This window comes from Ascidiella aspersa, chromosome 6 (genome assembly GCF_963924565.1).
Source record: "Ascidiella aspersa chromosome 6, kaAscAspe10.2, whole genome shotgun sequence".
NCBI lineage: Eukaryota > Metazoa > Chordata > Ascidiacea > Phlebobranchia > Ascidiidae > Ascidiella > Ascidiella aspersa.
Genome location: NC_139452.1, coordinates 5,259,633 through 5,280,814, shown reverse-complemented (window position 1 = coordinate 5,280,814; position 21,182 = coordinate 5,259,633). Strand labels below are relative to the sequence as shown.

The 21,182-nt window shown below is 35.5% G+C and overlaps 1 protein-coding gene across 1 annotated transcript in view; it reads left to right on the top strand.

The window, feature by feature from the left end:
* LOC146139316 (lysosomal-trafficking regulator-like) overlaps positions 1-19,888 on the top strand; it is a 56,051-nt gene extending 36,163 nt beyond the window's left edge. The window contains exons 42-65 of the mRNA XM_083392399.1: positions 198-353; positions 806-916; positions 1,410-1,565; positions 1,953-2,027; positions 2,402-2,537; positions 2,760-2,903; positions 3,688-3,882; positions 4,552-4,740; positions 5,179-5,318; positions 6,107-6,337; positions 6,856-7,000; positions 7,958-8,110; positions 8,811-9,055; positions 9,651-9,806; positions 10,353-10,558; positions 11,238-11,341; positions 11,816-11,929; positions 12,846-13,034; positions 13,596-13,667; positions 14,825-15,084; positions 16,126-16,294; positions 17,134-17,371; positions 18,282-18,513; positions 19,478-19,888. Of these exons, the coding sequence (XP_083248525.1) occupies positions 198-353; positions 806-916; positions 1,410-1,565; positions 1,953-2,027; positions 2,402-2,537; positions 2,760-2,903; positions 3,688-3,882; positions 4,552-4,740; positions 5,179-5,318; positions 6,107-6,337; positions 6,856-7,000; positions 7,958-8,110; positions 8,811-9,055; positions 9,651-9,806; positions 10,353-10,558; positions 11,238-11,341; positions 11,816-11,929; positions 12,846-13,034; positions 13,596-13,667; positions 14,825-15,084; positions 16,126-16,294; positions 17,134-17,371; positions 18,282-18,513; positions 19,478-19,622 (3,961 nt within the window). The 3' untranslated portion in view covers positions 19,623-19,888. The remainder of the gene's footprint in view (positions 1-197; positions 354-805; positions 917-1,409; positions 1,566-1,952; positions 2,028-2,401; positions 2,538-2,759; positions 2,904-3,687; positions 3,883-4,551; positions 4,741-5,178; positions 5,319-6,106; positions 6,338-6,855; positions 7,001-7,957; positions 8,111-8,810; positions 9,056-9,650; positions 9,807-10,352; positions 10,559-11,237; positions 11,342-11,815; positions 11,930-12,845; positions 13,035-13,595; positions 13,668-14,824; positions 15,085-16,125; positions 16,295-17,133; positions 17,372-18,281; positions 18,514-19,477) is intronic.
* The last annotated feature ends 1,294 nt before the right edge of the window (positions 19,889-21,182 follow it).

The window sequence follows — 21,182 nt, the reverse complement described above, 5'->3', positions numbered from 1 at the left end:
ATTTTTTTATTAAAAAATTTTAGTTGTTGTTTTTTAAAACATTAAAACGCTCATATGAGCAATGGATTTAACAGTTCTAGGTCTGTAACTAAACTTACATGTTTTTTGCCTTAAGTTTTACCATTAACTGCAGCAGAAGCGATCAACCACTTTGGTGGTTATTACAGTTCATTGACCTTTCCCGTTTGTTACTCCAGTTCAACGACCTCCAGCTATTCTTCGGGGGCTGCCACAGCGACGTACGCCCCCGTTTTTCTCCCAGCCCCAACTTGCTCGGCCCCCACTAGCCCCACAATATCGGGACTTTCCCCAGCTCGTATGTTCAACACTGCTCTCTCCCCCGCCGTAACTTCGTAAGTAGTTTTCACGAATTAAGTCAATGCAGGGTTACCACAAAGTATATAAATGTTTGAATGTGTGTTGAACAGTCTTTGAAATAATCTATGTTTTTTCCCAAGTTTATGAATAGTCTTTAAAATTATTTTTTATGCAGCCTTAGGATATGTGGTAATTCAGTGCTGTTAAAAACATTTATTCAACTGTATTTTTTTGCGTTAACCATCGCTTTTAAACTGTTTTATTTTCGACATATTAAAAAAACGTGGATAATTTTGACAATGATTTGCGGTGCTACCTTTAAACGTTGAAAAACAAAAATCGTTATCCTTTATTTCAAATATTTTAAATCTGAAGTTCATTTGAATTTGATTCACTAGGTAATTCTGTTTAATCTTTTCCACTAAATTAATGGCAGGTCATAAATTATAACAAAAAATAGAGTTTATCACGACCTTATTTTTCCCAGTTTGAAGACACATCGACGAGTTTTCAGTCTCGGCAGTGAAATGATGCCCAGCGTCTCCCCAACCGCTTCAAGACCGTTTACCTACAAGAATCAAACCGACAGCCCTGTTGGGTAACCATTAAATAGTCGCGTTTTTATTTGCGATACTGTTGGCTTGTAGGCTGATATGTGTAGCGGTATACGGTTTCATGGATCCACAGCCATACTCATTCAACATTATTTCGATTTCACATTCAATTGGAAGGGTAACACAATATCGCCTAGTCCTGTATTATGTAATTTTATCATAACATAGCTTTCAGTAAAACTTTCATCTATTCTCAGGTCAATAATACGTATTGTTTATTTGAACGTTGATACAATATTTAAAATTTCTCTGTCATATTAACTGCTCGTCCTACACTAACCTAAAGCCATTATGACGTCAATAAAGCGCAGTGATCAATTGGAACGTTCAAACAATGCTATCTAGCTCCGCACAGTGTTTAATACTTACTATTCGTCCAACTATATAAACTCCATAGATTATGAAATGAACAATATCGATATCATGTACCGATACAACGCTTCTTTCGCCGAATCCTGAAATTTGTTTTTCCCCCAGTTTTCGTCCTCGTGTCGGCCAGATGGGCTCAAGGTCGTTCAAGGGCAACCAGCGACGTCGAATCAACGAAGCGGAAACTTCTAATCGTCTCCAGCAAGTTGTGGCCATCGCTGTTGACCAGGTCATTTTTACCGAGTCCCAGTCCAGCAACAAAAGGTAAGATTCGTCCATGAATTGGACCAGATTTGATTTTTTTTTTTGTAAATCTAAACTTACTGCTTTGCCAAGATATCTACTTTTTAGATTTGATAAAAGGTTAAAAATGAATCCAAAGTTAATGATAAAATCTTCACACATATTTACCATTTATTAGCTTATCTTTTTAAATGCAAGCTTAAGAACATACCCGTGTTTGTTGCATTGGCTCAACAAATAAAGGCAAGGCATTTTTTTTTAACAAATAAATAATAAAGTTCGCTTTTTATGTCTTACATAAAAAAATGTGATCGTTATCGATTGTGGTCATTAAAAAAACGAATTTCGGTGTGATGAAATGCCTTTTATGGGCGTTTTTTTTGTTGTTAAAATTAGTTTTTTGTTCAGCTTTGACAAGATAAGGACGTTTGCTCCACTTCATGGAGAAGTTGACGTCACGCAAAGCAATGGAAGCGATGACAGGTTGGTGTAGAAGAAACTCGACGCTTTTGCGACATTAAAGCCTAATTTACTGATTAAAATTAGGCATTTTCTTTCATAAGTAATTCTTGGGATTAATAAAAAATCGTTTTATTGTGGTTTGTAAATTTGTAAAATGCAAACTTAGTCTGCCATATTACCGATTAATTCTCCTTTTCTCGCATTGAATAAGTTGAGATATTAGTTATCTCTAAACTTGATTTTATACTTTTTCATATTTGAATCTTAATTAAATTACATTCCTTTTTGAGCTGGCTTATTTTTTTAATCTCACTCGACTATAAGTAGTATTGTAATTTATAAATGGACTCAATTTATTGGGTAAAAACAAGGGTTACATCTTACCTGAATTTTAGGGACTTCCCCCAAGTTTTGTTCGACACCACGGTCGAGTGGCTTTTCTCGATGTTGGAAACTTCCGAGTCTCAGTTCACAAAATCTGCGGCGTGGGATCGCATTCTACACATGGCAGAATCCCAGCTCGCCCAACAAGTCAGTCACTTAACAGGGATTAGTATGACTATAAAGGCTTTATAGACTTCATAAAATCATAATTAATTAACTGACGTTTTTTCAATACCAAAATAATCAAACTATTTATAAAGGTATGACCTTCTTTTGCCGCGCAAAATTTACGCAACGCGAACTATTGCGGGTTTGTGGTAAGGTAGACTTAAGGCGATCAGTAAATTACCTTGTCTGTTTTGTGTTTAGGCATCTCGGCTGTTCGTCCACTTTCTTTCGCCCTTGCAAGATGACCTTGAAAGGCGCACGTTCCCCCTCAAGGTCATGAACGACAAGCGATACGAAGGCCTTCTGGCACTTCTCTTTCCTACTAAATCAAGCCAAGGACAAAAGGTAAAGCGTGCAACCATTTAAAGTTAAACTATATACTTATACAATATACATATTAATAAGAATATCAAAGCCCATACAGAAGTAGGTATCATTTTGAACGTTTCGAATAACTCTTCATTCAATATTAACATCAGATGTTGAAAATGAATATAGAGTTATTCGAAACGTTCAAACTGACTTCTACTTTTGTATGGGCTTTGATATTCTTATTACGTCTTACTACAACCTCCAACCATTATGTTCCAAAATATACATATTGTTATTAAATGTGCTGATTTTGTACATAACACTTTACACATTAAATGACTCCTGAAAAACTGTGTTGTGTGCGTCGTAGAATAAAACGTCCCAGGTTGAAAAATACTGTTTTTTGACATTGGTTAATGAAAGACAATTTTCCTTCGCGGTAACCAAATTAGTTATCAGGCGAAATTTTTCGACCTGTTTTCTGGCTGCCTTGTTAATTAGAAATGTGGAAAATAAGTTTTTGTTTCATCGTTTAAAAATGTATATAAATCTAATAAAACATAAAAAACATGTCTAAATCTACAAAAAGTTTAGTATATTTTAAGATGAACACACACTACTGCATCCATTAATTTCTATAAAAAACAGAATAAAAAAAAGTAGGTTACTTACAAATAATACCAAACAGTTCAACATAATTTATATTAAAAGTAAATTTCAAAAGGTACTCATAATTACAACGTGTATTTCAAGAATCACAAAACATTTAAATTTCAAGAGCGTGCTTTGGACGTCTACTTTTCGTTCAACTTTCCAGGTTGCTGTTTACCTGCATTACTTAAACTTCTACTACAAGCAGCAGTTGAGGAAAGAAGTTCGTGCCAACATCAAGAAAATGTCAAAGACGATCGGACGTCTTGGCCACAGGGTGTCCTCACTGCACCGAAGAGCAGCGCAAGTAGCGACACCAAGTGACGAACCGTTGTCCCCTGGTCCGCTCGACGAATTCCAGGTTTGTGCAAAATTTCTGATTTAGATTTGTGGTAAATTTGTGGTTTGAATTCGTCCCATTTTTATTTGTCGTTGTACGTATTTATTTGTATTTCTATATTACCAACGAACTTTTTAACCAATTTTTTTAACTAAACATAAAAATTAATTAGGACAATATCACTTTAAAAAACAACACAGTTACAACCTAAAACCAAGAACGACTGATTTTTATAGATAAATATGTATAAATAAAAAGTATTTAAATCCACCTGCGCAAAAAACTTATTTCGTTCTACAACGTTAAAATAGATTTTTATATAGTATAAAGAATTATTTTTCTTTCAAATCGTTGGTTTCTTTTGTGTTTTATTTTGAAAAAATGTCCAGGTCATTTTTTTTTAAGTTAAACTACACACGTTACACAAAAATGTATCTACGATATATTAATATACTTGCACAAAAATATAAAATATAATGTACAATTAAAAAAAAATCTGAAAAACGTCTAAAAATCAAAATATTAAAAGAATACTTTACAACCTTTAATTTTTCGATTCGTTGTGTTTTATAGCGTTTTCAGTAAAACCTGTTTACAAAAGAAGTAAAAAATGCAAATTAAAAAATACTACTAAAATTCCTGTTGGAAAATAATGCATTTTTAAATCTACTAATTTTTTGGCCCATTAAGGCTTTGTTCGACGAAGACCACAAGAAAAAGCGCAACAAATGGCGGCAGGCCTTTATGACGCAACACGAGCTATTGCGCAATCGCACGTCACGCCTGGCTGAGCACGTGTCACGTCACGCGATGGAAGTGACGCAGTTGGTGGTACTCAAGCAGAACGCGCAGCGCAAGAAGATGATAAAACACCTCAAGGTGGGTAACTGGGGTCATTAAAGAGAGTCAAGGTTGCACCAAGACAAAAAAATCAGTTGTGGAGTTTTGGAACATTTTAATTTTCTAAAATAAGCTTTATTTACAGTTTTTACTCGTCTTTCGAAATATGAATTAAAGGTAAAATTGCTTTTTTTTTAGATAGATCGTGTTAAAACAATAAGGATATCCAACTTAAAAAAATACCACTTTCTGGGACTTTTTATTTAATTTGAAACATAAATTAATCCAACATGTTTTCTGCGTTTAAATTTACAAAATTCAACTCTACTATCAGTAAAAAATGATAGCAATTATACTTATCAATAAATAAGGTCAAAAAATATCACAAATTAAAATAAACGCGATTAGCGAAGACATGTAACACGTCAAAGGTTATTTAACCTTGTTTAAAAAAAAATTTTGAATATTTTTCCCCAGGACACAATTTCCAACGACTTGTCGATCCGCAAAAAGTGGACGATGACGTTAGAGCAACTTGCCCACGAGAGGGCGGTATGGTACAACCCCGAGCAATATCCCAAGTCTTGGCAACTCGACCCAACTGAAGGACCTTGCAGGTGAGTGAAAACAACCAAAAAACAGCATTCTTTTACAAAAATCGCATGCTTCTTGATTTAAATAAAAAAACTAACATGATTTGCATTTTTTGCCACGTGCGGTGTGCTTGTTGTTTTTTGCAGTTGCGCCAGTAAGTTTAATTAAAAATCTCATAATTATATAGCCTGGCTTTTATCACTGCTGGAATTCCCAGCAAAAAAAAAAGTTTAATTAAAAATAAAACGTATTTGCAATGAATGTATTTCGACTTGATTACACTTTCACATTTTTGGGAACGAAAACAGCAGACTAATGAATGTGACGCCATCTTTCAAAAATGTATTGCCTTCCCTGGTCCACGCGAAGCAGACAAATATTTTGGGGTCCGCGGTTAAAAAAAGTTTAAGAAATTTTATTCAAAAAAATATTTTACAATGACAACTAAAAGACATTTTTTCGCCTAAAACAAATATAAAGAATAAGCTGCGGGTCGGATTAAATTGCTTTGCGAGCCGTTGTTTGCCCAGTTCTGATTTAACCGTAACGTACCAAACTATCACTAGATAATAAAAAAAGTGAGCCTAATCAGTGTTTTTTTTAAGACCGAAACGATCCCCCAAATTTCTCCAGCGGTTTCTTGCAACTTTTTGGTATTTAAATGAAACACTTGCGGTCTCTTAAAACTACTTAGCGGTCACCCAAACCAAACCTTAAAAAAAACCCTAAGCCTAATTCTAGTTCTAATCGAATTCCCCCCAAAAAATTACGAACTTGGCGTAAAAACAAACTTTCCCGGTTTCTCTTACAGAGAGCGTAGAAGGCTGCAACGATGCCACATCGGGGTCGATCAGAGGTTCATGCTCAACAAGAGACGAAAGGAAAAGAAAAAGAAAAAGCCGGGAATTCCCGTGTCGATGTGCACCCCCAGCAGTGAGGGAGGCACAAGGGACAAAATATTTCAAGTCAGCCAACCGAGGCCCCTCGGCTTTTTGTTTGAGGACGATTCGCATTCGTCCGATTCAGTCACTATTCGTACGAGGTTGGACTTTATGAAAGTATTTTAATTTAAGGAAGGTTATTTTGTTATGACATATCTCGTAAGTCCGAATTTCAACGGGATGTAGATGTTGCTAGCCTTTTCCTGTGCACAAGGCGGCAAAATTGCATTTTTAGCTCATTTAAGCGATATAACTAGTAATTTATTTTTGTCTGATTATTATAGCCATGAGTTCTAATTGACCACGGTTTTCTTGAAACAAATGTTTTAAAAAAAGCCTGCGTGGCTCAATTCAAAGGAGAGACGGTCCTAACGTATGCCCGAAGTCGTTAGTTTAATTCTTGTTTTTTTTGTACTTGGACAAAAATCATCCGCTTTAAATGCTGCCAATTCTAGTGTTACTAGGATAATAATTTACAACATTGCAAATACTAACCATTTCTAACTAATCTAAACGATATACAAGTGGCCAAAAGAAGAAAAATCCATGACCATGCTAACTCTCATTTTGTATAGTTTCCAATATTGTTTTTTTAAGCTTGTAACTCCTTTTTTTGCAGGCTTCAGACTAACGAGAAAATAAGCATGGTCCAGAGTTGCACGAACGTTACGACCGACCGCGAGACAACGGGGGAGATTCTCATCGGGGAAAACCACATTTATTTCGTCGGCGACGAAGCCATTATCGACCCTTCTCTCACACAGGTAAGCTGCTCTGTTACAAGTTCTTGAGCAAAAAGGTGTAATGATAAAATACTGACACAAAGGTGGTCGATCGGCTTGCAACTGATGTGGGCAAGGTTGTTTCTTTGTTGGTTGGCACAAATTCTTTTGGTTGAAACTTTTTTTTTTCAAAAGTGTTTCAATACTCAAAACTTTTTTTTTTCAAAAGTGTTTCAATACTCATTGAATTTATTTTTGTTATTAGTTTAGATAGTACTGTTGTAAATTTTGCAATATTTGTTATCGTGTTGACCATGGCATTTATACTGTGTTGCTTTCGAATTATACTTAAAAACGTCGGGCGGTCCCATTTTAGATCTTTGAAAAGCTATCAATTTTCTTTGAAATGTCTTTGAATTTTTCTTTAAATATGTGTGGCAACTTTGTTTGCAATCTCATCCTACTCTAATCTTTAAAGTACCTTCTTTGCCTTCACGAAATGCTCCCAGTGAACAAAATCGCAAAACTAATAATTTGTCGGTATACTTACAATCCAAATTTTGGCTAAAACATTGCAACTTGAGTCAGCGGTAGGTGGACGACCATATGTTAAAATAAACCCCCATACCAAGTAAATACAGTTACCTTGTAATGAAAATGAAAGGCTGCATTCCATTCGATAATAAACTGTTTATAAATAAAATATTTTACAACTGATGTCTAAAACACTGGATACGAAAGCAGTTTATTTATATGCAGCAAACATTAGTTTGAAGCACGCTGCAAAACAAGATAAAAACACAATTCACACTTTGTTTACAATTCACACTTTTTTTGTTTTTTAAGTGCAAAAAAAATTAATTTTTTTAACATATTATTTTAAGTGAAAAATAACCAATCAACTTTCTCGTTCGCATACATATTGAAATTTCCAACTTAATTTTTATAACTTTTTACATTTCCATTTAAAAATCAAGTTTTTCTCTTTTTCTTCCGCAGGTGATCTTCGGCGAGAAGGAGGTGCTTTCGTTGTCCTGGCAACACCGTGACGTGCTTGAGTTCCACACGAGGTGGTGGCAGCTCCACGATACGGCGCTAGAGATCTTTCTCGACAACGGGAAGACTTACCTCCTGGCATTCAAGTCCGTCGCTGTAAGTTCGAACGATTTGAACAACCGTAAACAAAATGGATTCCACAGAACTCTAATTTTGAACAATATCCATCACGGTTGCACGTAATCTTGTCTTGTGTGTATTCTTTGTTTAAAAGCTTTTAAGATCACCCCAGCCTTGTTTTTATTTTAAACCCTAGTTCAATAACTTAAGTGGTTTATAACGACTTGTTTTAGTAGAACGAAAAAAAATCCCAACGAAAGCTATATGGAACATAATCGTAACTTTGTCTTTTTTGCCTCAAGTTCGGGTAGTGTAAAGATATTCAAAGACTTTGTTTGCGGGTTCAGTGAAAGAGTTTATTAAATTACAAATAATTTCGACAGCATAAAAATAAAACAAAAAACGTGCCTTCCCCAACGCCAGCCTCTCTTCAGAACTTTAATACAGCCACTAATGAAGCATATCTTCCACACCATATCTTCTTGCCATTCCTAATGACAGATACATCTTACTCCCGTAAAGCCGCGACTTTCTACCTTTCTCGCAAAACTAATGAACAACTTGATCGCTTCTTCTCTCTATTGACTAAATAGTTAAAGAAGTCTTCCCTTCTCAACCTTGCCCCCATAAAATAGCGGCTAATCTCTCTTTATCCACTGTCTCCACCAGTACTCTTTCATCTTCTAATGACTTACATACTATCATTCCAAATGACAAATTCATCCTCCTCACGAAGGACCGCGACCTAATCTACGACCAGCTAAAAAAGCTTCCCCTTCCCAATCTATCTCCAACCGAGGACGTTCTAAGCATCACGAAGTCCTGGTGTGCGGGCAACATCGGCAACTTCGAGTACCTCACCCAACTGAACAAGGCGGCCGGTCGCTCGTTCAACGACCTCATGCAGTATCCAGTTATGCCCTTCGTGCTATCTGAGTACACAAGCCAGATACTAGACCTGGATTCCCCTTCGACATTCAGGTTTGCGTTTGTGGTATTGTAGGGTTTTGTTAGATTTTGATTTAAACAAATGGTAAGCGTTTGTGAAGGCTTTTTTGTTTAGTTGTTAAATCGCATTTTTTTTAATTATTATCGAAGCGGCTTGTTCGTTAAACTGTAAGTACGACTTTTTAAGACAAATATTTTGTAAGGTTCTGATAACGGCAAATAAAAATTGGCTAAAAAATTGCGTGTATTCCAAGCCCTTGGCAGTTTTTTTGCGAATTAACAGACCCGTAAACTAAAGTCATACTGGATATTTTTTATAATGCTTGTTACGATATCCTTAGGGAATTAGAGACCTTTAAACATTGTTTTTTATGCTGAACGAGTAAATGTTTTTTTTAATCGTTACTTTTTTTTGCAAGTCTATATAATCTTTGAAATAAATTATATAATGTTTGAAATAATTGAAATTAACTTTGGCAAAAGGCCTCCGAGTCGCATAGCTACTTTAAACGTCTGTTATTGTGCTATCCGTGACCAAATAGCAACCCTAAACACACAAAGAAACCTCACTAGTTCAACTATCTTCGTTGAAATTGCTCAGTGTGACAACTTTCTCTTTGTTCTTTAGAGTTTTGGAGAAGCCGATATCAGTTCAAGAACCGAGTCGTGAGCAGCACTTCAAGGAAAGATACAAGTTCCTCGACGATGATTACAAGAATTGCTCCGAGGATGAAAGGGAACTGAAAACTCCCCCGTTTCATTACGGTTCTCACTATTCTAACAGGTTGGCTAGCAATTAATCATTAATTGTACGTTAATCTAAAATAGTTCCCGTGGTAATTATTTTTGTTCTCCACGTTTGGAGGACCTAAACAGTTCGCCTTCTTCAGGGTTAATGACATTGAACTGGTATTACTATATATGGTGACAGCAGTCCATAAATCAAGTATACATCATTTGTAAAAGGAGAAAACGTACAGTACCAATAAATATGGTTTGGGAGATTTATTTCAGTTCAAGAAAAAAACTATAAAGTTCAAAAATTGCAGATAATCACCAAACTTTATTGTCTATCAATAACTTTTAAACTTATTTTCCAATATTTGGAGAATTGTCACTCTTGGAAAATGTAGAGCACTGCAAATTAACTAGCTATATTGTAACTATTCGGCCAAATACATAAATGTTTTCTAAATATTTAAAAACAATGAATGACGCCCAACAACTCTGCATAGTGATGTATAGACGAATAACATCATATGAAGTGACAAACCCTCCAGTTCATCGCATTCAAATCAACATAAAAAACAAATTTATCCTCTTTTTCCAGCGGCACAGTGCTCCACTTCCTAGTCCGTCTTCCACCTTTCACCCAGCTCTTCCTGGAGTACCAGGACGCATCTTTTGACATCCCGGATCGCACTTTCCACTCGATGGCCACCACCTTCCGCCTGTCGTCATACGCATCCACAACTGACGTTAAGGAACTCATTCCCGAGTTCTTCTTTCTGCCTGAGTTCCTCTGCAACTTGGAAGGTTAGTGTGTGGGATATTTGTTAATGTTAGAACGGATCGTTAAAACTCGAAAAGGCAATGTAAATTTAGAAAAAAACATCAACTAAACCTTTAAAGTCATATAAATTAAAAAAAACTAAACCTTTAAAGTCATATAAATTGAAAAAAATAAACCTTTAAAGTCATATAAATCAAAAAAAAATTAAACCTTTAAAGTCAATGTGAAAGTAAAAATTATTGACCTTTAAAAATATTTTTAGAGTTCTCCATAAAGAACGTTTTAACACTGACAAAGTAGCACTATGTTGCGCAGATAAAGCATATGTCACAGAGCCTGTTAACAGACAAAAGGTATACTTACAAATCAGGCAAATAATTACTAGTAAAACGTTTTCTATGAAAACTCAACTAGCTATTTTGTTTATAACCGAGAATTTCTCGGCGGATCTCCCTAACTGCCGGTAGGTTCGATTTAGACGCCGGGCGAAATTTAAAAATCCCAAGACGATGTATGCGTACTTTCCAAAACGTCCAAAAACTATTTTTGTAAATACACATCTTCGTGCTTGTGTGTACCACAAAACTCGTTAACAGCAAGTTTAAGCTCCATGATTAGTGATTAGGAAGTTAAAAAGGTGTGACTCTGGCATATCTCAATTGATTCTTACGTAAACACTAACGTCCGTTGTATTTGTGGCAGGTTTTGACTTCGGTTATCGCCAGTGTGGCCTCCGCGTGCATCACGTGACCCTGCCTCTGTGGTGCAGAGAAGACCCGAGGTTGTTTGTTCTCATTCACAGACAGGTAGGTGGATTGTTAGTTTTTGTCGAAAAAATTCTGACAACAACTCTAAATACAAAACTTGTTTTTTAAGTTCACGATGTATTTTTTTACAAGAAGTTAATCAAGAGAAGATACTTCGTTTGTGAAACTGTTACTTGTGAAGTTGTTAATATGTATTTTTATCAATTTTATGCAGTGTTAAGTTTAGATAACACCTAGACTGCAAATTGCAAAAAAACGTTTTGATTTTTAACCACGTCTCCACGTTTAACTGGATACTCGCTAACTAAATTCTTAGTTGCTCACGTTAAACTCGCCAATTCTTTTTTGGTGTTGTTGGATAATCAGGCTATCTACAGCAAATTTACCCAGTTCAACGATCGCTATTTTATAGTTGAACATTTTACAGCCTAACTAAGCATTCTTTTGACTTGCTTAAAAAAATATTTTTAAGCAGTCTTTCTCCTTGCTTAATTCGTGCGTCCAATTTCGCAGGCGCTTGAGAGCGATTACGTCACATCGCGTCTTCACCACTGGATTGATCTTGTGTTCGGATTTAAGCAAACCGGGCAAGCCGCGTTGGATGCTGTCAACGTATTTCATCCAGCTGTGAGTAAAGAAATGCAATCCTGCAATTTTAACCACTAAGTCACAAAACTAGACTTCGTATGGGAACCAAGTTTACCAATACTCAAAGCTATTCACTATTCTGCAATTTGTCAGACTTAGTTTGGCTTATAAAAGAGCAATAAACTACCTTTGACTTTCTTTTTTGTGCGCTATACGGTGGGAAATATCGAACAAAAAAATCCAATCTTTGGTTAAAACGTCTGGGTATGGCGCCATAACACGGTGTTATCACAAAATATTTTGCAAGTTAAGTCTTCAAAAAACACCATTGTTTTGAAAGCGATTTTTGAAATATTTGTATATTCAAAACACGTCGAGTGATATCATTTTAGGTCTTTAGAAAGAAAAAAGTTTCTTTGAAAAAAATGCGACGTCTTTGAATTTGTTTCATGAAAATGAATGACAACTCTGAAAATAGCTTTTTGAAGCTTAATCGAGCACCTAAAGCAGGGATGTCCAACATTTTATTATAGTGGGCCGCATTGAAACTTGAAAAAATTTAATGGGCCGCAGAACCTTTTAAGTTTCAAGATTAGGTATTGCTCTTTAGAGTTATATATATATTTTTTACCCATACTATACGATTAGTGCGCCCCTAAAAGCTGACTGGTACATTTTAATTAGGCTAATATTGAACGTTTAAAATACTACTAGGGAGTAAAAATGACTAGCGGGCCGCACAAAAATTTCAGACGGGCCGCAATGTGGCCCGCAGGCCGCAGGTTGGACATCCCTGACCTAAAGCTTCTATTTGTAAAAGTAATACGTGTGATCTAAACAATTTTTTTGTAGATATGCATCACTATTTCTGTGAAATTGCCACCAAGTGACATTTGTTTTTAATTTTAATCACATTTTGATATTATTGTTTTCAACATTTCGCTCTATATACCAGACTTATTTCGGCATGGATATTTCCTCCGTTGAGGAACCAGTGAAGCGCAAAGCACTGGAGACGATGGTGAAGACTTACGGACAAACTCCCAAGCAGCTCTTCACCACTCCACATCCTCCATGCTCGTCCGATGTGGATGCTGGCCGTCATGGCGACACCTCCATCGGATTGACAGCGAGTAGGCAACTTGTTGTTGTTGTTGTTGTTTTTTTTTGCTTTGTTTCGTATACCGTTTTTTTTTTTTTTTTTATTTTTAGGGAAAATATACTTTAATTAACATCTGCATTGATGCACCTGCTTTTATATTTATTTATTTTTTGTTTCGGAAAACCAAATTTAATTGAACCACAACATTGACTGACCTAATTTTACCATTTTTCAAGTTAAAACAAGTACAGTCTCACATCTACTGTGAACCAACCTATTTATACCTTTGTCATTAAAACAAGTACAGGCCAACACATTTAAGAGTTTTCTTGGCCTTTCCGATATTTGCTATTTATTTTTCTACCATAATTTAAGCGATGCTGCTGATACCACTCTCATATAAAATCTACTTAAAATTGCTACGCCATATTCAACTGTGATATTAACACTTACATTCAAATTTAGTGATTTTTAGCGTAATTATAGTGACCTGGGTAATATATAGGTTGAATGAGTTCACCTGGCAATCCGCATATTTTTCCCTACAGTAGAACTCACAACGCACTTCTCTTTACAGAATCACTCAGCGGTGGCTTTTCTGAGGTCTCGTCTTCTATTCTTGGTACGTTCAGAGCGCCAGAGACGAAGTCCTTCAAGAAAATTAAAAACTCAAAGGTAAAAGATGACAGTCTCATTTTTATGCCGAATTCATACTTGCAGATTTGTTAACTCTTGACTTGCTACAATCGCCAACCATTGCGAAAAAATGTTGTTAGGCATTGCACTTCAAAGCATAGAAAACTATCTCTGCACATTTCAATAATAAGAAAACTTGCTACTTTCTAGCCATAGAAAAAAACTGAATAGCAGCTTGATTTTAAACAGTTTCTATCTAATTAGACAAGTGTTATTTTATTCGTTTAGCTCAGGGGTTCTTAAACTGGGGTCCATGGACCCCTTGGGGGGTACGTGAGCCAGTTTTAGGGGGTCCATGAAGGCCTAATTGAACTAGTAGTGTATATTCAAGCAATCTATTTTTCAAAGAAAAGAGTAGACTATAGTTAAAAATAAAACGTTTTTACACTGAAGATACTTAGACTTTATTTCATTTCACTTTTTTGGGACCGAAAACAGCAAATTTCTGAAGTCTGTTTGTATTATGACGTCATCACTAAAAATGTCTTGCCTTCGCTGGTCCGTGCGAAGCAAAACAGTTTTTTAGGGGTCCGCGGTAAAAAAAGTTTAAGAACCCCTGGTTTAGCTTAACCTAGACATCAGTAAAATAAAAAATATTCCAGCTTCATTTAAAAAAGTTTATATATAATTATTAATTACACAACCACAACGATCTAGCTAAAAATCCCCCCCCCCCCCCCCCATGTAAACAACAGATACACCCATTCAAATTACGTTACTATAACAAAAGTATAGTTTTATTCGTTTTGCTTCCACGTCTCATATATTAAAAAATAAACTGTTATTTCGTCGCTTTAGCTTCCACGACCCATTTTATAACAATTGCATCTTTATATATAAAGTTTCTTTATACTTGAGTTCCCAAATTTTGGACTTTGCAACTTTTTGGTATTTAAATGAAACACTTGCGGTCTCTTAAAACTACTTAGCGGTCACCCAAACCAAACCTTAAAAAAAACCTGCTTGGGTACACAATGCACGGATCTGTATTCTGTAATGTAGCTTGATAATGAAAAAAAGTGTTATTTTAACCTTTTATCTTCTACGACCCATATAGAAAATATTTAAAACCAAATTGCAGCTATATTTAAAAAATATTCTATCTAATTAAAAAAAAAGTTATTTTTTTCGTTTAGCTTCCCCGGCCTATTGCTTCGGTAAAGGGCCTGCAGTGGGGTGACTACGTTGGGTCACCGGCCGCCCCCGAGCCCACAGTCTTTCTCCATAAGCTGGTGAGCGGGCGCATCGGAACCCTGATCGCCCTGGAAACCAATGACGTATGCGCCCTGGCCCCTAAGATGGGACTCCTGGTGGTCTACGCCAGGACGAAGAACTCGCAAGCCAAGCCGATAGATATCAGCTGGTCGGCACTCGTCACCTACGAAAGACCTGATAAGTAAGAAAATTGTTTGCTTATTTAATTTGGAAACATTTTTTAAATTTGGTTTTTGAAAAAGCGGAAATTTAGTTGGGAAATATAATTTTGCATTTAGTGTACATTTATCGCAAACATTCTGTTTTTGTTTATATGCTTTTTATGTATCAATTATGAAAAAATATTGCTCCAAATAAAACTAGAAACTTTATTTATGAACAAACGGTATTATTACATACACAAGATGTTTGTTAATATTAACGTGAATAAAAAAAAAAATATGTTTCATTTAAAAACAGTTCCTATCATATTTGTTTAACTTGATTTTTCTTTCCATATAATAATAAGTCTCGAAAATAATCCATCATTCAAAAAGGATTTCTTCGCATTGCGTTATTTCGCTAAATACTTATGGAAACCATGTTTCGTGATTGCCAGCCGCTTAAAATACCTATAAACTTTTAACGTATGTCATATCAGACAACTACGTTCAGTTTTGCATGTTGGTGAAAAAAACACTTTTAAATGTCGCTCTTGGAGCTTTTAAGCAACACTCCTGAAACCGTTTTATAAAATTACTTAACCTTTCTTACCAATCTTTTTTTTAGTCACACTGCTGCTTCAACTATATCAATACTGGTGCTTCTCTCAATGTATTTCCCTTATTATTTACCATAAACCCTTGGCCTTTTAGCATCACACGCTTGAAGCTGAAGCACAACGCTTCTACCCAACTATATATTCACTTTGTGTCTAACTGGTTCTGCTTTTGGTGTACGGATCTGTAATGTAGCTTGATGATAAATCGCAAACTCTCTTAAAGATGATACAAGCTCGTATCGAAACCTCTTAATAATCAAGATGATGTCGATCTACTCGACCTTTTTGGTTCTTCTTTTTTCTCAATGTTTTCCCCTTAATATTCTCCATAAATCCTTGCCCTTTTAGCATCGTGCGCTTGAAGCTAAAGCACTCCTATCCCACTAAATAATCACCGAATGCCTTACTGATGCTTCTTTCAATGCATTTCCCCTACTAATGTTCACCATAAACCCCTTTTAGCATCGTACGCTTGAAGTTGAAGCACAACGCTCCTGGAATCAACCTCGTTCGCTTCTCTCCCGACGACCACGTGACTGCATGCATCGCTGCGCCCGACTGCCGGTCCATTATCTTCGGCACAAACTCGGGAAAAATCATCGCGCAAAGATGCAAGACAATGCCGGAGAAGGTGAGTTAGTTGAAATGTGACATCGTTTGTATCCTATTAGTGTAGAAGTTTAGTTTATCTTTAATATGAATTGGAATTTGCACACTGGAGGTAAGAAACTTTGTCAAAACAGACTTCCATACCAAACAGTTTTAAATCGGTGAGGATACATGGTAACTGGTAATACACTTATTTAAAAAACTTCCGCACAATTTATTTTATTGACGAAATATTAGACATTTCACAATTAATTTACAAGCTATGTTGAAGCCTGAACTAGAATTACCATATTTAATTCACTATAAGTTTCGATAAAATACTTTTATTTTATTGGAATGTAAATGAAAGAAAGGAAAACCAAAATCGTCACTTTACATGCCGAACAATTTACTCAAATAACTAAAAAATTTTCTGACTGAGAAACTAAAACACGCTGATGGGCGAAGTAGAGTATTTAGTAAAAAAATCAGATTAGAATTGGAACGCACAAGCAATTCACAAGTAATCGATTATAGCCGCATTTTGCTCAACTTCAGCAAATTAGAAAACTAGAATAATCTAATTAAGGTACACTATGCAGTATGCACGGATCATCTTGATAAAAAAAGATTTCGATACCGACTTGTTCAACCTTAAAGTGAGGTTTGGATATATTTTATTTACAATAACTGATAATTAATTAAAGATACATTGATACAAGTACGTATAGATGTCGATTTACTATTTTGGCTTTGAGATTCACTATCAAGCTATAGAATGATCTAGTTATCTAAATCTGCTTGACGGCTCCAAACTTTTAAGTCCTGCGGCCCTTTTAACTTAAACACGAGGCCATAAAATGCTTGACCTTGTCGTTCCAGGGCTACGACCTTGAGATCTTGCCTCCCACGGCGCTCCATTGTCACTCGGGCGCCGTGACCTGTTTGTCTGTGTGTCGCGCCTTCCGCATTTTCGTATCCGGGTCCCGGGACGGAACCGCCGCCATCTGGGACCTCGACGCCCTTTGTTACGTCAGATCACTGACCGGTCACTCGGACGCTGTGACGTCGACAGCCATCAGCCAAACTTCAGGCGACATCTGCACGGTTTGTCAGTCCAGTAAGTTTTCCGACTATTTTTTATTTTTTTTGTATTTTGTTATAACCTTTTTTTATTAAATGCTTTTCCTTTGAGTTTTTTTACATTTTGAACAGTTTGTCAGTCGAATAACTTTTCAAGTAACTTGTTTTTTTTTATTTTTTGTTTTGAACAGTTTGCCAGTCGGGTAAAATTTTTTCTTATATATTTGTTCTAAACTTTTATTTTTATTCCCTACTTTATTTTCTATTTGGAATATTTACAATTTTTTATCGTGTTTTTTTTTTTTTTGAGCATTTAAGTAGGTTTGGTTTGCAAATCCCATTTTTTGCGTCCGAGATTTGTGAGTAGTTTTTTTCACGGTAGTATTTTTCTTTCCTATGTTTATCAATTCTTCGTTTTTACCTAAAATACTTGAATCGTTTAACCTAAAAACTACAAGTCATGCCATTTAACCTAAAATACGTAAGTCGACTTATTTTACCAAAAATACTTAAGTAAAGTCAAAGTAAAGTCTTTTAACTTAAAAACACTTGAAGTGGCGTCATTTCATATAAAATACCTAATCCAAATTAAATCATTTAAACATATTCACTCAAAGTCGTTAAAAACGTTTATTCAAGTTAAGTCGTTTGTCAATCAACAAAAATTACTTTACCTAAAAAAACAATCTTCTTAAATCTTAATTTTTTTTCTTAGAATCAAGTCAAGTCATTTACAAAAATCATTTCACCTAAAAACAAAAATTTTTAAAGTCAAATAATGTCATTTCCTTCAAAATCAATTAAAATCTTTCAAAACAACAGTCGATTTCGTATATTTTCGTTCTAAACTTTATTCATTCAATGCTTCATTACCGTATTTTACGTCAATTCATTTCACCAAAAAATGCTTGAATCGAGTCATTTTTTTAAGTCAATACAATAAACAGGCAACAACAGTGGCAGTCACATTCGCTTATGGACGATCAATGGCAGCCTACTAGCAGCTCAGGACTGCAAGGTGCCTATCTGCTGCGTGACCTTCAGCTCCGCGCCTGAAGGACGTTCGGTTAACGTGGTCGCCTGTGGCCTTGCCAACGGCTGCGTGCGCCTCTGGTCGTCATGGGACCTCACCCACGTGCGAGACGTCACAACACAGAGCATTCACAAGCCCATTGTGAGGTAACACACATGTTGTTTTTTGAACTGAAACAACTCGAAAGTTGTGATGACTACTAATGTACGGAAAGACGGTTTTACAATAAGTAATAAGGTTTTTGTAGCTTAGAAGTTGTAGTAAATTTTTAACTGAGCGTTCACAAGCCCATTGTGAGGTAACACATATGTTGTTTTGAACTGAAGCATCTTAAAGGTTGTGTTGACTAATATAGGAAAATACTGTTTTTCACTATAATAACTGAGGTTTTTGTAAATTGCAAGTTGGAATATATTGTTAGCAGATCATTCACAAGCCCATTGTAAGGTAAAACACATTTAGTTTAATCAAAATTACTTGAAAATCATCTTGACGATAAAATACAGAAAAAAACACTTTAAACTCTGTTAAATCAGTCAGCAATAAAAATATAAGTAAATGACGTGCTTGGAAGTTAAAAAAATAGAAAATATATTTGAAGCAAAAGTATAATATCGGCAAAAATATTCTTCAAATTAACCGATACCGATATATTAGTAGGAGTGAATTATCGGCAAATATTACCGGCAAACCGCTATCAATCAGGCTTCCTCTTAAGTTTTATATTTGGACAAATAAACGAACAGATATGTGCTTAAAATTGTGTCAGTGTCACATGTATTTTTTCAGATTTATTTTTTTCTTTTTGTCGATTTTGTAGCATATAAGTCACTCCATACCTACCTTTTATTAACGCCAAGTTAACTCGCTTAGTTTTACATTTGCCGACAAATAAGCGACCCATCTATATGTGTCTCAGAAATTCAACTTTAAACTCAAAGAACCTATCCAAAAAGTGAGAGAGATACCTGTGTCGATGGCTGTGTCTGTTTACAATTTTGTGTTAAATTCGTAACATATAAGTCGCTCCAATATGTCTTTTTTAATAACCCACAAAATCACTTGCTTAGTTTTACATTTACCGACAAACCAACTATATGTTCCTTGCAGTATCACCTTCAGCCACAACAGTATGGTACTTTACGCCGCTACCGAGGGCGGATTTTTGGTCGGCTGGTGTCGGAAAGACAAAGAAAGGGAGAAACAGCCGATGCTGATCACTTTTCTCGACTCCAAACCAACTTCGTTTGCCTGATTCTCGTCGTTTTCCTTTGTTTTATTTGCTTCGCGCCTTTTATCCTTTTTTTAGTATCGTGTTTTACTTTTTTTTGCCCAACGCCTATGGTATGACTCGAAAGTTCGCGCACAATTTGTTTATTCCATGACACGACATGTGCATTTGCGCCACTGTGCCCTTGACTTCTATGCTAATTACACTCGCAAAACTGAAATGCTACGGTCATTTGGTAAATTTCAGCGATTTTGTGAAATTAATAAGCTTTAAACATTATGCTCTGAAACATTATGATTTTAAGCATTATGTTGTCCAAAAGCTCTGAAACATTATGCTATTTTGTTTAACTAAGGTAGCAACCAACCTGACACACAACCATTCCAAAGCACTTTTACTTTTTTCTTGTTGTTCATCCATAGGGAAGTAGCTTTGCGATCACGTTTAAACAAAAATTAAGTCTTTTCATCGCATTGTGCAATGTGCTGCCTTATTTTATGTCCGAAATGCCGAAAACCCTGTTACTCTTCACTCTGCTTAAGTCATGCTCGTATTCAAGCCAGTTAGATCAAGCTACAATGCAATTTAAACTGTTGAATTTCACGACGGTGTTTTTGTTGCCGTTTCTTATTGTTTGTGTCTATTGCGCCTCTTTTTGTTTTGATGTTGTTCCAAGTGCAATACCCAAGAATGCAATTCCACGATGAATGTAACAATGCAAATACAAAACCTTTACTGTATTAGAGAGTGGTCATATTTGGTGCTTAAACACTTGGTTGAAACTAAAAATGAAAGTAGATTTCTTGAACCTTTCATGACTGGTAACTACCTACCTAGCATTTTGGCCTCAACATTGACATTGCTGTGGAATGTGTAAAGAGATATGTGGTCTTTTGCGTCCTTACCTGTTTTGTGTTTCAGTTTCTTGCCCCGTAGCACAATATTAATGAGCATGCAACCAGTATTGTGAAGTCATTTTAAGTACCAGTAGAGTTATTCGCAAAATACCTTAAATTCAGATCAAGTCATCGGCTGCCCAAGTGAAGTCAAAATTCAAGCGAGTCAAGGTATTTTGCCCAAAAAACTAAAGTCAAGTCAAGTAATTTAAAACCAGTGACTTAAGTCGAGTCATTGACTTTAGTCATTACAGAACTGCCAACAATGATTTTACTCAAAAGTTTTCCACTTTGTGCTAATCTGATGACATTTTTTTTTTTATTATACAGCCTTCCTTTTGTTAACATTTTAATATTTTTTTAGGAAGATATATTTTATTTCTACAGTCAATAGGAGTTATTACACCAATTCTCGTCTTATACGGTTAATTAATTTGTATTATTTGCTGTGGTTTTCTGATATATGCTGATTAGTTTTTCAACGAATAGGTTTTTTGTTATACTATGTTTAAGTTGTTATCAAGTAATTTTGGTTTTTAGCTTTTATTTGGATTATAATAAATGCCATTTTTGCTTTATAAGAATATTGTAAGTGTATGATACAGTGAAGCATATCTCATACATCATGCTTTTGCCATCAATATGTTTTTTATTTTCTAACCTAACCGGCACTTCTGATTTAATTTTT